Consider the following 15,644-nt stretch of genomic DNA (forward strand, 5'->3'; position numbering starts at 1 on the left):
AATGGTCGAGAGTCGAAAAGAAGACGCCAGTCGCTGTGCAATGCCGCCAAAAATCATATGCAAGAAGTAAAATTGTTGCGGCGGATCATTGCTTACACAGCTTGACCGAATGTCTTGTTCGGCAACGGCGATGGGAGAGGGGACTCAACCTCAAGGATAGTGGACTGGCGATCGACTACGACCGGCTTCGAGTCGTTGTCCAAAAGCTGGCTCTGGCGGTAATACGCATCGTAGAACTCGCTGAGTCGGGCCTCTTTAGCTGCACCCTCAGGCAGTTCGAGGAGATGGCTGGGTGCCCGTGGGGCTTTGACGGATGCGGAAGAGTTCGAGCGGTCGAGGGATTGGAACTGCTGGTACGCTTGGTACACGCTATGCCTGTTCTCGCTGTACACGCTGCTGGCATCGCTGCCGTCACGTTGATGTGTCGAAGCTGGAGTCGATGCGTATGCCTTAGACTGGTCTTTGGGCTCAGAGTCTTGTGAATGCTGTCAGGAAATGGATGTCCATGGATCGTCTATTGCTTGCTAAAATGTACAAAAACAGACCAAGAAAGTGGCTACCTACCCGGCTCTTCCACGCGAATGGCGGGTGGTGACGGCGTATTCCTCATGGCCGATGATGGCAGTGTAGGAAGACGAGTTGTGGGTGCGTGGCCAGGAGATGGCGGTGTAGGTGACGGGCCGGGAGATGGGCGAGGAGACGGGTCATTAAAGGATGCTGCTTGCGACTTCGAAGTCTCTTCGCCAGAGTGGTACGAGACACGAAGAGCGTCGGGCATAGGAACTGATGGCGCTGGCTTGTACGATTGCAGGTTGAAGTCAGCTGATCGGGGCGACATGGATTGAGGAGAGACAACGCCGTTGCTGTCGCTATCGGACCCGCCGAAGGTTGTTGGCTGCGCACGGAAACCGGGAGATGGAGGGACATTCAGGGACATGTCTACTGCGGTGTCGTAAGGGTTATGCCTTCCGTTCAGTTCAGCCTCGGACGGTCGCAGTTTCATAGAAGGAGGGGATGGCCTACGGTCTGGGAGAGTTTCAGAGTCGCGGTTGCTGTTCTTGCCAGCCAATGGCAAGCTAACCATGCTACCTCCATTCGAGTGCGGCTTCAGCAGAGGCGAGTTAGGATTGGCGACGAGAGTAGACGAGCTCATGTTGGGGTGTCCGACGATCGATCCTGCTCTTGAAGTTGGGCGCGACTGTGCGACACCAGCGTAGAAACCGGCCTCAATAGCGCGGATACCGAACAGATCTCCCTCGTCCTTCTCGCGCTGGTTGAGCTCTACGGTGTCTTCCTTGACTGCAGCGGTCTCTGCATCCTTCTTGATGTGCTGTTGCAACCTAATGACTGTAAGCCCAGAACAGATCAGTACTACAAAAATAGACTTACTTCCTGCGGTCGAAGAACAGCTTGACGAATCCAGCAAGGATCGTCAAGACGAGGAGAGCCAGGAAGACGACACTACACATGTTAGCCTGATTACTTGATCGGTCCGAAGTGTTTGCCATACATGTACTTGTACGCCAACTGGAGGTTGCCAAACCAGTTCGACATTATGACTTAAATGTGGGGTATCGTAACGAAGGTATAAATGAGCTCAAAGGCTGTGTTGATATCGTGGACTAGAGTGTGAATATCCTTCTTGGAGTAGTATTTGGCAAGAAGTTCTAAGCTCTGGTGACTGAACGTATGACAACAACTCGACTTTGCAAAGCTGTCAAGGCGATGATGATCCAGGCAATAAGGTGTTGGGGTGGTATATCAAACAAATCCAGATGCGGAAAGCACAGTATTTCAAAACGAAAGGATGTGTGATTGATACACACTGTAAAGAGTGACTTTGGACGCGAATGCAAACACCGAGAAACCGAAGAAACCTGAAGAGAAGTGCGAGGACCTGGAGATAAAGGTAAGCTACTGCAGGCGCGCAGCCTCTTCTGTCTGGCGCCATACGAACACTGTCTGTCGGCACGTTCGTTACGATCTAAAAGCGGAATGACAACCTGGCTCAGGATCCCTGTCCTAAAAAGCGAAACCGGGAGCCAATTGGAAGGCCTTGCACTGTGGATACTTTCTGCAAAGGGAAGCCCAATTCGCGTAGTCTAGCTCTTCTGGTCATGGCAGCGTTTTAGGCTTGGTTCACCGGCCTGTCTAAGGAAGGCAAGCCTTGCAATTTGTCGCGGCGTTTCTGTACGGTGTAAGCCTGGGCGTATAAGACATTTCCCTTTCGGCGACTGAGAGATTAACGACAGCTCCGCTCGCCCTTTACAGCAGAGTCAGATGCTGTAGCAGGTCGACTGCAATTGCTGAGCTGAAGGCAGCAATTGCCCAGAGCCTACGAATCGCAATGACAACATTTGCGTGGCGAACATCAGGCGTCTGGCAACATCTGGTCGAGGAACCGACAGTGCTGTGATTCGTTATTCGTCCCGTCATGCCCCTGAAGCCATGCGGGGACGACCACAGGAACAGGACTGGCGGCAACCGGCAGCCCACTCTCGCGTGCTTGGCAGGGGAAAAGAAAGACATCGCGAATCCACACTCGGATAAGTTGAGCATCAGAACGGTCAGTGCTGCCGCCTTCTCGAGGCCAGAGGATCCAGCACGGGGGCCGTGAGAGTCTATCGCCACAGCTTCCGATGTCAGTCCGCATCCCAGTCCTGGTGTTTTTCGGTGTTTTTCCCTGCAGCGTGATATCGACGGTGACATGCCGGTCTAAAATAATCGCTTACCTGCTAAGGCACAACACACAACCAGGTGTATCCGTAAACAGACGACGCACAATGGACTGTGTTCGCCATGTGCTGCCCTGTGTCACCTGCTGTAAAGGGATATGACAGGAGCAGCAAGCACGTTGGATGTCGCACCAGAGTTCGAAAGATACGCTTCCGTGAAAACGAAACAGCGAGTTGTCGTCTGACTCTGCATCCTGTGGGGGGAGCGGACTCGTGTCAACTGCCACCGGAGCGAGCCTCGATTCGGGGCAAATGTAGTCTCCATCGCAAAGACGCCGCACAACATGGGCTTCCTCGATTTGTTGAAGACGGACGCGTGCGCCGATGACGTTCACCACAAATCTATCGTCGACTGTAGTTCTTGGTAAGTGTTCACTTGCACAGATCACTATCGATCGTCATCTAGCGGTGAAATCTACAGAATCTGGAATACCGGCGGCAAATTAGGGTCCGCGCTGGCACATACCCGGTCGCGAAAAGCATCGCAAGTGTGCTTGGTGTTGGGCGCTTCGTGGGGTGTTCAGTGCCTCGTGTTTGGCGCCGGTGGGTGCCGAGAGCCAAAACGAGCACCCAGTCCCAACATCGTCCTGCAGGTCTCTGCTTGTGAAATTGCGACTGCGATTTCATCGTATTCCTCTTCAGTAATAAAACCACGACAGGCCGCCTGAGACTTTGATGCCGCGAGACTATCGATTCGGGAGCATTGAGCCTGTGAGCGAAAAGTGGAGAAAGGAGAAGATCAACCGCGGAACAGACTGTCGCTCAGCCTTACTACCGACCGCGCCGTCGCATGTAAGATCCCGCTTTGTGGCTGTTTGTCATTCCGTTTCTTTGCTCCCGTCACCGTTGTTGAGAGGCTGGCTGAAGAGCAGTTAGCTGCAATTGCTTACGTCTCTAGGCAGCGCTTAATTCCGCTGCAGCCCGCAAGATACAGACAAACAAACAAACAGTAGACAAGTTATCGACGTAAGAGGAGTGAGCATTGTAGGGGCATGGTTGTATGAAGGAGGTGAGTTGTTGTCATGGTAAAGCAAGGGCTGTCCTGAGGAAGGAGAGTTCGAGGTCTTGGCGTTCTCGCGATGTCGTTCCTCATCGACTGCTGCTACAAACGGCAATTACGCCCAATATCAACAACGTGAATTATTCAGATCTTGCTCTTCCCGCACGTCATAACGAACAAAATTGGAAACAATCTCCCACTTGGACGACTACGAAATGGGCTCCTCAAGCAAGGCGTCCGACAACCCCTCCAAAGTCATCAAGACAGAACCGCTCGTTAGTCACTTCGACAATATTTGACCAGATGGGAGTTTGACCATCTCCAGGACTACAAAGACGCTAAATGGGCAACCCTCGTCTCGTACTTCTTCACAACCTCACCCCAAATAAACAGAACTTCTAACACCATCAAGCATTACCTTCAAAGACCCCGAAGGCAAAGAACGCCTCTGGGAATCCGCTGAGCGTCTCACTCGTCCCAAAGGCTGCGACATCGATGCCATCGGCGTCGCCGCCATTCTAGACGACCCATCCAAGCCGGACGAAACACCTCACATCGTCCTGCAGAAGCAGTGGCGTGCACCGGCAGATGCAGTCGTGATTGAGATTCCAGCTGGTTTGATGGACCCTGGTGAGAGTGCGGAGGAGTGTGCAATTCGTGAGTTGAAGGAAGAGACAGGGTATGTGGGCAGGGTCATTGAGGGAAGCTTTGGGATTAGTCCTGTGATGTTTAACGGTGAGTGGATCTCCCAAAATTGGATGTATCGTCGACTTGCAAAAACTTCGGAGCATAGGTGCTTCGGTATCCGTCGCTTCGTGCTGATAAATTTCAGATCCCGGCTTCTGCAATACGAACCTTAGGATGATCCAGGTCACGGTCGATATGTCCCTCCCAGAGAACCAGAATCCTCAGCCAAGTCTTGAGCCAGGGGAATTCATCGAGACATTCACTGTCCCGTTGACAGATCTCTACGAGGAATGTGTGAAGTTCGAAAAAGAAGGCTATGTGCTGGATGCGAGGGTTGGCACGCTGGCACAGGGTGTCGAATTTGCGAAGAGGTGGAAGTTGACATGAGCGAGATGTCAACGAGAGGGTGAGAAGCGTCATCAAGGCTGAAGAATTCGATAGATAGAGATGAACACTTGACTCGCATCTTTGGCAACTCTGAACTGAATAGACCGCATCTACGTTATGGTGTACAGATAGAAACCTTGAGCCTACGTTCCCCTCTTGGTCCTCACTTCAACCTCCGCCTACGTCTTCGTCTCGACCGCTGGCAGCACCCCACTCATCGTCCGACTCGACCTCACGCCCCCAGTCTCTGTACCCTCGCCCCCAGTGACCACAAACGTCGACCTCCAACTCTCCAACCACATCCCCTCCCCCGTCCACAACGGCCTCGGAAACCATCTTACCTCATGCTTTACAACGCCCACCGTCTTTCCCTCACCATCTGTTAGATCCCACGTCGCCGTCTCTCCTCGTCTGCCGACCCCGAAGGTTGTGTATGGCCAATTCTTGGGGACTTGGTTTAAGTACTGCGTTGGCATGGTATGTGCACTCGTTATGGTTGCTGAGCCTGCATCGGCGGCGGATGTGAGAGTGATGATGACTGTTGATCTAGGTGTTGTTGGCACCGTGAATCTGAGCGAGGCGTCGGGGTCTGTGAAACCTGGGCGGTCGGGTGGGGAGTCGTTGTCGCCTTCGTTTGCGACATAGAAATCTGGAATCCGCAGCAGTGGAGTAGAAAGGGCAATTGAAGAGGTGGTGGCGGTGATGTTGGGCAGTGGACCGATCGAGATGGTATTGAGACTGAATAGCGGTGGTTGGGCGGTGAGCAGAGACTCGATTTGGAGAACTAGGGTGCATGCAGTGATGAAGATGATCCAGAGCATCGTGGAAGCGTTGGTACAGATGTACTGATGCCCCAACCTATTCGTGCCTCCTGGATTCGAAAGCAGTGAAAGTCATTCATTTGTGGCCTTTTGGTATGTCGAGTGCGGTGCGTTTGTTTCTCAAACGCACTAAAGGTGACATGATTGTGCTTCGCAGTCAAGTAGGCAGCGTGGACCAGGGTATGATCTTGAGTCATCATGCATTGCTACCCAGAAAGTCATACATCCAACGCCGGTATAGTGCGCAATCATGAGGGAGGAGCCAGCCATGGGCCGCGAATGCTCCCTCCGGTTCCAGACACGCCGTGAAAACATCCAACAGATATGATAGCGATACGACCTCGAACACTTCAAGAGTCGCTGCAGGAAGAATACGTACACAAGTAACACCATAAACCATACTTCATCAACATCGCGCAAACTTCCTTTAGATGGCACCAACTACGCGGTCTTGGTCTGCTTCTTCGCGGTACCAATATGTGTGTTGTGCACCTTTGTCGCGAACTTGAGACTGGTGACTGTCTCTTGCAGATGTGCTTGCAGTGGGCTGACCATGACGAACATGAGAGTCTTTGAGTTGCCGCCAAGTGAGTATTGGAGAAGGTATGTCAGCTGTATCCATGTTAGCTGCTGATCGTCCTCTGGTGGGTGCTGGTAATGCTTACCTTCGAGTTCCTGTACGGGATGTGCGCGCCCTCCTTCGCCGACCCAAGGGCGTTAATGACATCGCCGAGACAGCTCAAGCTCTTGTTGATGTTCTGAGTCTCCTTGAGGCGTGCGCCTTCCACCTTCGAGTGCTCGAGACGTTCGGAGCCAGCAAGATCGACCAGATTGAGTGTGCCTTCACTCCTCTCGCCAGTGATGCCGTTGGTACCAACAAGCTTCAAAATGAAGACAGAGTGAGATCGAGATGAGCGCATATTGGCTTTTGTAGCAGCTACCGTTCGGTTCTTGTCGGCCGTCTTTAGGAGCTCAGTGACTCGATTAGGCCCATCTAGTTCGATACTGACTGTGTTCTCAAGATTGGTTTGCTTCTTTGCTGCGTCATGTCGGACTTCGACCTTCTTCTTGTCGAGGTCCTCAGAACGGCCAAGTAGATCGTTGTAGGTTTCATTGTAGACTTCGATGAATGACCCTTCAATCTTGTAGCGCCAGCCCTTCTCTTCGAGGCGCTTGGCCTCGGCGTAGATCTGCGCTGTCGCGAGAGGAATCATGCCGTCTGCCGAAGACATTGTATACGTCTTACCGGAGCCGGTCTGACCGTAGCAGAAGATGCACACGTTGTAGCCATCGAGAGCGCTCTGTACCAGTTGGCTGATTTCATCGAAAACCTCCAGGTTTTGTGAGGCGGGGCCGAAAACTCGGTCGAATGAGTACTGATACGCGGCGGTGATGTCCTTGCCAGTTGCGCTGATCTTCTCTGGTCCCTGGATTGCCACCTCCTTGCTGTCAGTGTCGCTGTCAGGGAAGGATATTTTGGCCGGGTCGGACTCGGATGCGTGTGCTGGTCGTACACGACACATCACCCTGATGTTGCCCTTCAGCTCTTGCACTTGGTTAAAGAGCTTTCGTCTCAATGTCTCCTCTTGTCGCAGCTTATCGTGCGCCTGCTCAGCAGCTTCGATGGCTTCCTGCATGCGCCTGTGGAGGTCATTGTAGGCTGATGATTGGGCCTGGCTGTCTGATTCGAGAAAGTTGATCTTCTCCTTCATGGCTGTATTCGACGATTCGAGTGTGAGGTTCTTCGTCGTCGCATCCGTCAGCTGTCCTTGAAGCGCGGTCTTCAGCGCTCGTTCTCTATCCAGCTCCGATTTCACGTTGGTCAAGTCTCCCTGAACCAGCTGCAGTTCCCGCTGCTTCGCATCAGCCTCAATGCCAGCAGCTCGCAGCTTCGAGGCATACTCGGCCTCCACTTCCTGCTCTTTCTGCAGTTGTCGGTTTCGCTCCGTCTCGGTCTCCTTCGAGAGTTTCGCGTTCAGTCCGTCCAGTTGTTCCTTGTGCTCTTTCAGGAGCTTGTCGATTTGCGCCTCAAAATTTCTGCGGACCTTCTCCTCCGCTGCCTCCTTCTCTGATCGCCATCGATGGGTCGCTTTTTCGTGCTTGTTCTCAAGGTCTTCGATCTCGTTGCGGTGCTTGCGCCGGATATCGTCAGCTTCGAACGCGGTGTTTCGTTTGGTCATCTCCATCTCCATCTCCATTGTCTTCATGCAACTTTTGGCATCCTTTAGGTCGGTCTCTAGGTCTCTGTTGACACTCTCCAGGCGGGCCCGAATGGCTTCGAGTTCCGTGACTGCAGTAACGAATGTTAGCTGCCTATGACTAACACATCCGAAGTCGCTCGCTGCGTATTTGCGATAGGTGAGCTATCATCAATGAACACGTACCTCGGCTTTGGAGCTGCTGAATGCTTTCCTTCTGATCTGTCGCCTTTTGCATGTCTGTCTCCATCTTCTCTTTGAAAGCGCTGAACTGTCGCTCCATAGCCTCCATTCGATCGTCATAGAAGTCTGGACATTGATCGTTAGTAAACCTGTTTAGATAGCGCTTGCGCGTGTGTCGAGGCGTAGAAGATGGAGGTCGAGTGGGGGTCTGAACAGGAGGCTGACGAGTAGGCGTTGCTTGGGGAAGTCGCGACGGACGTGACGGCTTGAGAAAGAGATTCATTTCTTCGTCAGAACAGGGCATACCACGTCCGAGACCAACATTGTGATCGTCTGCGTCTGAAGCGCCCAAAGTGAACGCTTTGAGACTCCTACAGACCTCCTCACAGTCGGCATCGGCAGGTTCTTCCTGTACTGGTGTGATTGGGCGAAACGTAGGGGATGAGATCGATCGTGCATGTGACAAATGAAACGCTTGGTGTGCTGGTATGCTGAGAGAGTTTAGGCGGTTCTGGTGGGCTTGACGTGTCTTTCTGGGGGCTTTGAAGCTCTCGCCAGGGTTTGTAGATATAAGAAATGGTTGCACACCTCTCTCTTCTTCATCGTCGTCGTCCTCGTCCCGTCGGATCATTGATGTCGCAGGACGAGCGGTCGAATGATGGGACTTGCTGCGCACATGTGTGCCGGCATACTGTCCGTAGGCTGATCTAGGTCTCGATGCCTTTGCGCCTGGGCCCATGCTTGCACTGAATGATGGCACAGTTGCGTTTCGTGAGGCAGGTCGTGATCCGGCGCGGGATGTGGACGTCGAGGCAGAGAAACCGCGCTCTTTCCTCGCAACAGTGCCCTTAACACTGGTAGAAAGAGGACGTGAACTCGGAGGTGCGGTAGGCTTGCGACTGAGCGGGTCACCGGCCCTTTCGGCCAGCGTTCTTCGTACCTTCGTCGCCGGTTCGGGTACTGAATGTGTCAGTGGCCTGTCCGGCTCACAGTATATGGGCAGGAGCGATTTACAGCTCGAGGGCTTGTGCTTCGCGCTCGTCATCGGCGGGGGAATGCCGCTCCGCGCATTCATGCTGCCGTTCTGCAGTTCGGCTAGAGGGCGAGGAGGCGACGAGATCTGAGGAAGACGTGAGGTGGGCTTAGGAAGGGCCGAAGCCTTCTTGAGCTCCTGTGTGCATTGTGTTCAGTTGTACTGGCGCATAGCAAAGTATCAATTGGCTATAACATACCAGGTCTTCCATCTCGAGTCTGTCTCTTCTTGTCCTGTTAGTAGTAAAAGAACGAACAATGCCGCCTGAGCATGCTACGCCACAGCCAAAAACACAAGCGCGTGGTTGAAGATGGTGTTGATGTTGCGCACTTGGGTCGTCGGCGAATCTGTACCGCCAAGCCAAAATAGTAAACAAAAGGACCCCTGTCGCTTTGGTGCCACCACTCGCGTTTCCAGTCCCTATCAACGCGTGTTGCGGACCGCTGCCTCGATAAGCACAACGCTCGTTCTGATACCAGTAAGTTGAAAGTTATGAGGTCTGAAGCATTTCGTCTCGACATTTTAGAGGTGAGAGTACGGCAACAATGACAGGGGACAATAGCATGCAAATTCATCGAGAGACAATGCGTTTGTATGATGTCTCAGTACTCGCAACCTACGCCAGTAATACCTGCCTTTCCAACGCCTTGCTATGTATATGCATATGCATATGCTGACTCCTGCGCCATGGAAATACAGTATCATCAAAAAGTCTAAGATGAGGTCCACTAGATCAGTGACCATGTCCCGAACGCCCAGTGTGCCTCTTGCTTTTACACGTTGCCTCTCCTTAAGTTCCATCTCTTGTTTCTTGAGCTCTATCCCTTCTTCAAGCTCATGTATGAGGCCCTTTATCTCACCAATTCTGTCGTATGTGTACTACACTTGTTTCACGTACGCTGTGCTTGTGTCAGAGGACATCAGTTATCACAGTTTGGAGGAATACCTACTGGCATCAATTTGCTTGATCTGCGGCAGAGCTAATCGCACCTTGTTACGGTACAGCGCTGGTTGCGCTCTCTGGAGGGGACTGCCTTCGAAATAAACAGTCTCCAGTTCTTCCTTGTCTTTGAGCTCCTTCTCGACTTCAGCGAAGCTGCTCAATTTGCAGTTTGATGCCCAGAACTCTGTCAGATGCGTAAGAGTTTCCAGACCGGAGAGATGTTCGATGGGGTTTGAGCTGATATCGATGACTTGTAGGTTGGTGTTGTGTTCCAGACCGTCCAACGAAGTAAGCAGGTTGTGAGAAATGTGTAGCTCTTCGAGGTTGACAAGCTTGTCAAGTCCAGATATCGCACGTAGGCGGTTCGACTGGATGGATAGAATCTTGAGGTTCGTTAGAGTATCGAGGCCTTTAATCTCCGTGATCTTGTTCTTGCCCAACCACAATTCCTCTAGGCCAGTGAGTGTCTCCAGATTCTGGATCTCGCGTACCCTGTTAGCGCCCAGCTCGATTTGTCGCAAGTTGGTCAGGCCATCTAGGTTCTCGATCGTGCTGATCTTATTCTGCACAAAGTACAAATCTTTGAGCTTCTTCAGGTGATCTAAGCGTTTGATGTGTTTGATCTTGTTGAAGGAGAGGTCGAGCGAAGTGAGTTCGGTGAACGATTCGAAGCCTTTGACGTGCGAAATAAGATTGTCGTACAGATCGATTTCGGTCAACGTTGCGGCGGCGTCGATCGGGATCTCGATGGTTTGTATGCGATTTTGTCGAAGGCAGAGACGCTACAGCAGTTAGCAAATGTAAGCTGGCCTTGACCCGATTGAAGGTACCTTCATCTGTTTGAACCTTTCCAGCCTCAGTGAAGACATGTCCCCAATCTTACAGTGCACGAGTTCGATCTCCTCTTCGTCATCTGGAACGTCATCCAGGAGATCTTCGTCTGCCTGGATTTCATCAGGCGGAGGGCCTTCATCCTCTGACTCTTCTGCACCGCTCTGCACTTCTGCGTTCGGGTCTGCCGGATATTTCACCACGACTGACTTGTCAATCCTCAATTTTCCATCCCAGCCTTTGCTGTCTCGTGGTTTGTGCTCCTCTTTGTCCTCCTCGTGTGTCGCAGCGGTGCCTGTCGTGGCGGGGTCAACCTCGGCGCGCGGGGCAGTATTTGGCTCAGTCATCGTCAGGTCGGTGGAGAACTAAGTGAAGCGAATGGATATACGAAGTGCAACTACAGAAGCTTGCTGCACAGTGGTACAATAGAGTGTGAATAGTATCGAGAGAGATGCAATGCGGAAGTTACGTAGCGGAAAGCTTAACTTGAGCTAAGAGCAAGGGTCCAGCCTTGCGGGGTGGCAGTTGACATTCACGCACTGACGCTTCAGCACGATCGTCAGGCACGGCACGAGAGTTTGGATCAAACGATCCTGTGCCACTTATTGGATCTTACGAGCCCTGATGACAGACGTCAAATTTGCTCTGTCAGGTGAAGTCTGAGAGCTCTCGGTGGAACACATGCAGCTTCCTGGCGCCTTTCAAATAGTCTGTAGAGTACCTGCCGTAATCAGAAGCTCACAAATATTGCCTGGTACCTGTGTGAAACCCCTTCTCATATCTAAAAAGGTGAATAACTGCACTGGATTTCCCTGTAACCTACGACTTCTGCAGGTGTGTATGCATGACCACGAAGGTACTCGTGGTCTGCAATTCAGCTAGCAAAAAAAAAAAAAGAAAAGCTGCTGAAGCTTGTAGCCCTCCAGACCAAACGTCAGTGTAGATAGGCAGGTTTGCTGGGGAGAGTGCATTGACTGAGTCCGCAAATCATAGACATCAGCTATATATCCAGAGCAGCCAGGAGTACTTCAGATATATGTCAGCTTGGCTTGTATCTGGCAGACTTCCAGAAGGTGGTACAGTGACTCTGGCAGTTGCTTTTAGCCGTCCTGGAACTTGTCTGGAGTGGATCGGATACCATTTCTGTGAAGCATCGAACGGTCAACTACCGACACATCATTGCATGCCTTTGCTTCTTCCCGCTGCAATCCTTCTCTCATGAAGCAGCCTAGGGCACAACATCGCGGGACTACCCAGCCGCCCCGCAATCTGTGGCGGTTTCCGGCTTTGATCTTCCGTGCAGCACACCCTCAGATGCTCAAGAAAAAGATCTGGTGACAACTCGACAAGGAATGGTCGTCTACAAAGCTGCAGATCAGCACGGGATGATCTCTCGACGTCCGACGGGCCGTTTCTGCAGTCGTTCGCCACAGCGTGGAACGCAAGACATCATCTGGCATGTGACAGCTCACGCCAAGCAATGCTGCGTACCTCCTGGGGTTGTGTTGGTCAACAGAAAGCCTCGCTGGACTCTAACTACCATGCTGCAAGGTCCGCTTCAAAGCTGACAGGATCATGGTTTGATATGGGGCCAGGATGCGGCGGCAGTGGTGCATCTTGGTCTCACAGCTGAGATGGGCCGCGATAGGCTGCAGGTGTGATGCCTCTCCCCGTACGACGGCGCTTAGCTGTGAGGTTAGCCCGGCCAGGCGGCCGGCTGAAGTCATGAAGGGTTTCGAGGAGAGCTGCTCTCCGTATGCAGGGCTCGAGGTTTATTGAGCGAGGGCCAGCCTGGAGGCATTCACGAAGCTCAAGCTCAAAAGAAGCTCAGTCCCAGTGATGTGCTTCTGCACATTCCCTGAATACGACGGGCTGCTGTTCGAAGGACGAGGGACGGCGTGCTATTGGATGATTCTATGACAGCAACAACCCACTGCACCCACCAGATTGGAGTAAAGGATGGAGGAGAACGAGTTTGGGGCCTGGGCCGCTCAGCAGCGGCCGCCCGGCTAGCACAAAATAGTGCTAGAGACAAGCAGACATGCACTCTCCATAAAGAGGCCCCCTGTCGCTGGTGTGGCCGTTCGCACAGCCCCAGAGACAGCTGCCAGAGCAAACCATCCGTGACTCGAGCTGTCTGTTTCGCATTCCACGTCAGTCTGAGAGCCGCAGCCGCAAACGCAGCCGCAACGCAGCTGAGGGCGTATTCCGTGCCGTACTTAAGCAGGCAATTCGTTGGGTGGAGTATTGGCGCTTGATGACGGTGAAAGACGGCGTCTCATTTCCGCCCGCGTTAGCGAACCAGCCTCATCCCAAGCACCGATCCTGACCTCGTAGCTCCCTACGCCGCCTCTCTCGTTCTCTCGCGCGCACCCTCGACGACCGTCTTTCCCCCATCGCGACGCCGCGTCCGCTCATTCCATCTCGTGCGCCTTCCGACAGCTGTGCTGTGACTGCCAATTGCCCCATTGGGAAGCAGCGACTGGAGGAGCTCTGGTCAACGGGTCAACGTCAGCTACCACCCACGAGGTCACCGCTCCACGCGACAACGCCTGCAGTCGCCGACGCCGTCCATCGTCTATCTCTACGTCTCACAGCTAATTGCGCGTTGCCCGTCTGAGGCATCTGCCGCGCAGCTATGAGCACCAACCCGACCCTGTCAGCTACCGGCGCATCGTCGACCGTGAAGCCTATTGTCGGCCTTGCCCAGCCCAATGGTGACGGTATGTCACATCACCCACGATTGTAACAACATAGTTGCAGCAGAGTTGTGTACAGGAATGATTGCTAATGATGACAGCAGGCTCGCATACAATCGTGCTGCCCCGGACTTCTTCCACCGCCGAAGGCAAGCAGCCGCTGCTGGACATTCCCTCGAACACAAACGATGCACAGACAGCTTCTGGAACTGGACTGAGTGGAGTCACTGCAGCAGACGCCGAGAGCATTGGAAAGGGATCGAAGCACTCGAAGCGCAGCTTTATGGGCAAGCGAAGGGCAGGGAGCACTGCGAGCAGCAAGCGTTCTGGACAGCCAACCAACCATCCCGACAAGACTGCTCAGGCACCCCCAGTACCTGCCACCTCCGCCGCCAACCGCGAGGGCTCGACCAGAAGCAAGGCGAGGAAGACTGGAGGGCTGCTCTCCTGCCTGCCATGCTTTGCGCCAAAGGAGACTCGGGAAGAGGGTACACCCCTGGAGAACGTCAAGCGGACCGAGAAGATTCCGGAAGGCCGCACATCGCAATCGACACCTGTTAAGAAACAGTATCCGGTTGCTGCAGCAGAGTCGAGCACCGCGGATTTGAAAGACCCGGTTGATGAGAAGGCACCTGCTGAAACCTTTGGCCCAGGTGTTGCTGAGAAGCCCAGATCTGGTGGTGATGGCACTGCTGAGCCCGTCAGACCGTCCCATGACAGCCCTCCCCAGATTGTGACAAGAAGCTCGTCTAAGAAACAGCAAGCTTCGGAGTCAGCTCTCCCCCCGATACCTGTCCAGCCCGGCCTTTTGCAAACTGATCATCCCGCGATCAACGTTCAGACCCCGACTCCTGGCACCACCCCCGTTGTTGGCAGGCCCTCAGAAGAGCAGCAAAGGATCATCGAGGATCAAACTGAAGAGCAGAAAGCATTAGATGCTGACATTGAGATGAAAGACGTTCCATTGTCAAGTAATGACGTGCACCAGGAAGGCGAAGATCCGATTATCGCAAGTGCAACGACTGAACAGCCCAAGGTTGACCTTCCTCCCCCACCGCCGCTCGAACAGAGACAGGACGCTATCCAGAAACAGACATCTGAGCTCTCAGAGGTTTCGGAGCCGCAAAAGTATCTACTGGGTCCAATCGAGCCCAGGTTTAAGGGCAAGAAGTGCTTGGTTCTTGATCTTGACGAGACTTTGGTCCACAGCAGCTTTAAGGTATGATTCAGATACTACTTGTGTTGGAGTGTCACTTACTAATCTTCACAAAGATACTGCATCAGGCCGACTTTACCATCCCCGTCGAGATTGAAGGCCAGTACCACAACGTATACGTTATCAAGCGCCCAGGCGTCGATCAGTTTATGAAGAGGGTCGGCGAGCTATACGAGGTCGTTGTTTTCACCGCATCAGTATCAAAGGTATGTATTCGCGCCTTCTGTCAAGCCGCACTAGCTAACAAGCACAGTACGGCGATCCACTTCTCGATCAGCTTGACATTCACGGTGTCGTACATCACAGGCTTTTCCGCGAAAGCTGTTATAATCACCAGGGTAATTATGTCAAGGTAAGCCTACAAATCTCTGATTCCTTTTCGTCCTGTACTAAAACATACCTTAGGATCTCTCGCAAATCGGCCGTGACCTCAAGGATACCATCATTATCGACAACTCGCCAACCTCGTACATCTTCCACCCGCAACACGCCGTCCCGATCAGCAGCTGGTTCTCTGACGCCCACGATAACGAACTCCTCGATCTGATACCCGTCCTCGAAGACCTTGCTGGCAACCAAGTCAGCGATGTTAGTTTGGTGCTCGATGTTGCTTTGTAAGCGGAGACGACGAATACCCCTTGCGCATACCCTGTTTTACTGCCTGACATAATATCCCCGGAGTCTTCGATTCGAAGCTTGTACTTTGTAATCCGTCTTGTAATCTGCATGCGAGACAAGCCGAGCAAGATAGCTCTGATGGCCATCGAGAAATACTACCTCATCAGTCGTTTTCGACAGGCTTGTCCGTAAAGATTCGAATACCCTTTTCATGCAAAAATCTGGAGCAGGCATCGGTGTTGGAATGATTCGAAGTTTGGGAAAAGAAACACTAATACTGACTTATTCATACA

General features: G+C 52.8%; 6 protein-coding genes across 6 annotated transcripts; 2 read left to right on the forward strand and 4 right to left on the reverse strand.

The window, feature by feature from the left end:
* Positions 1-556: 556 nt before the first annotated feature.
* Positions 557-1,554, reverse strand: BU25DRAFT_337460 (uncharacterized protein; the record flags this gene model as incomplete). Its single annotated transcript, XM_033702674.1, has 3 exons — positions 557-1,340; positions 1,390-1,461; positions 1,511-1,554. 3 exons carry the CDS (start codon positions 1,552-1,554, stop codon positions 557-559), a joined length of 900 nt encoding a protein of 299 aa, XP_033563582.1.
* Positions 1,555-3,950: 2,396 nt separating this feature from the next.
* On the forward strand, positions 3,951-4,833 carry BU25DRAFT_389560 (uncharacterized protein; the record flags this gene model as incomplete). Its single annotated transcript, XM_033704522.1, has 4 exons — positions 3,951-4,010; positions 4,061-4,095; positions 4,148-4,470; positions 4,568-4,833. 4 exons carry the CDS (start codon positions 3,951-3,953, stop codon positions 4,807-4,809), a joined length of 660 nt encoding a protein of 219 aa, XP_033563583.1. The 3' UTR covers positions 4,810-4,833.
* A 155-nt stretch (positions 4,834-4,988) lies between these two features.
* On the reverse strand, positions 4,989-5,630 carry BU25DRAFT_457062 (uncharacterized protein; the record flags this gene model as incomplete). The annotated part of the gene is made up of 1 exon (XM_033710081.1): positions 4,989-5,630. The coding sequence occupies one exon, from the start codon at positions 5,628-5,630 to the stop codon at positions 4,989-4,991; it is 642 nt and encodes a 213-aa protein (XP_033563584.1).
* Positions 5,631-5,862: 232 nt separating this feature from the next.
* On the reverse strand, positions 5,863-8,944 carry BU25DRAFT_389563 (carboxy-terminal kinesin 2). Its single transcript, XM_033704523.1, has 4 exons — positions 8,600-8,944; positions 8,015-8,137; positions 6,296-7,920; positions 5,863-6,242 (listed from the first exon to the last, which is right to left on the reverse strand). The coding sequence occupies exons 1-4, from the start codon at positions 8,748-8,750 to the stop codon at positions 6,072-6,074; spliced, it is 2,070 nt and encodes a 689-aa protein (XP_033563585.1). The 5' UTR covers positions 8,751-8,944; the 3' UTR covers positions 5,863-6,071.
* Positions 8,945-9,618: 674 nt separating this feature from the next.
* BU25DRAFT_409288 (L domain-like protein) lies at positions 9,619-11,265 on the reverse strand. Its single transcript, XM_033706021.1, has 3 exons — positions 10,818-11,265; positions 9,995-10,769; positions 9,619-9,943 (listed from the first exon to the last, which is right to left on the reverse strand). Exons 1-3 carry the CDS (start codon positions 11,163-11,165, stop codon positions 9,924-9,926), a joined length of 1,143 nt encoding a protein of 380 aa, XP_033563586.1. The 5' UTR covers positions 11,166-11,265; the 3' UTR covers positions 9,619-9,923.
* A 2,346-nt stretch (positions 11,266-13,611) lies between these two features.
* On the forward strand, positions 13,612-15,351 carry BU25DRAFT_337502 (NIF-domain-containing protein; the record flags this gene model as incomplete). The annotated part of the gene is made up of 4 exons (XM_033702676.1): positions 13,612-14,736; positions 14,790-14,939; positions 14,987-15,085; positions 15,139-15,351. 4 exons carry the CDS (start codon positions 13,612-13,614, stop codon positions 15,349-15,351), a joined length of 1,587 nt encoding a protein of 528 aa, XP_033563587.1.
* Between the last annotated feature and the right edge of the window lie 293 nt (positions 15,352-15,644).

This window comes from Macroventuria anomochaeta (assembly GCF_010093625.1).
Source record: "Macroventuria anomochaeta strain CBS 525.71 unplaced genomic scaffold BU25scaffold_10, whole genome shotgun sequence".
Classification (NCBI taxonomy): domain Eukaryota; kingdom Fungi; phylum Ascomycota; class Dothideomycetes; order Pleosporales; family Didymellaceae; genus Macroventuria; species Macroventuria anomochaeta.

Bases quoted from the DNA above. Each gene is read 5' to 3' on its own strand.
- BU25DRAFT_389563 (XM_033704523.1), bottom strand. From the start codon at position 8,750: ATGGGCCCAGGCGCAAAGGCATCGAGACCTAGATCAGCCTACGGACAG. The intron at 7,921-8,014 runs GTACGTGTTCAT...TCGTTACTGCAG, and splicing joins TCAGCAGCTCCAAAGCCGAG to TCACGGAACTCGAAGCCATT. The intron at 6,243-6,295 runs GTAAGCATTACC...ACATGGATACAG, and splicing joins TCCCGTACAGGAACTCGAAG to CTGACATACCTTCTCCAATA.
- BU25DRAFT_409288 (XM_033706021.1), bottom strand. From the start codon at position 11,165: ATGACTGAGCCAAATACTGCCCCGCGCGCCGAGGTTGACCCCGCCACG. The intron at 10,770-10,817 runs GTACCTTCAATC...TAACTGCTGTAG, and splicing joins AAAGGTTCAAACAGATGAAG to CGTCTCTGCCTTCGACAAAA. The intron at 9,944-9,994 runs GTAGGTATTCCT...ACACAAGCACAG, and splicing joins GATCAAGCAAATTGATGCCA to CGTACGTGAAACAAGTGTAG.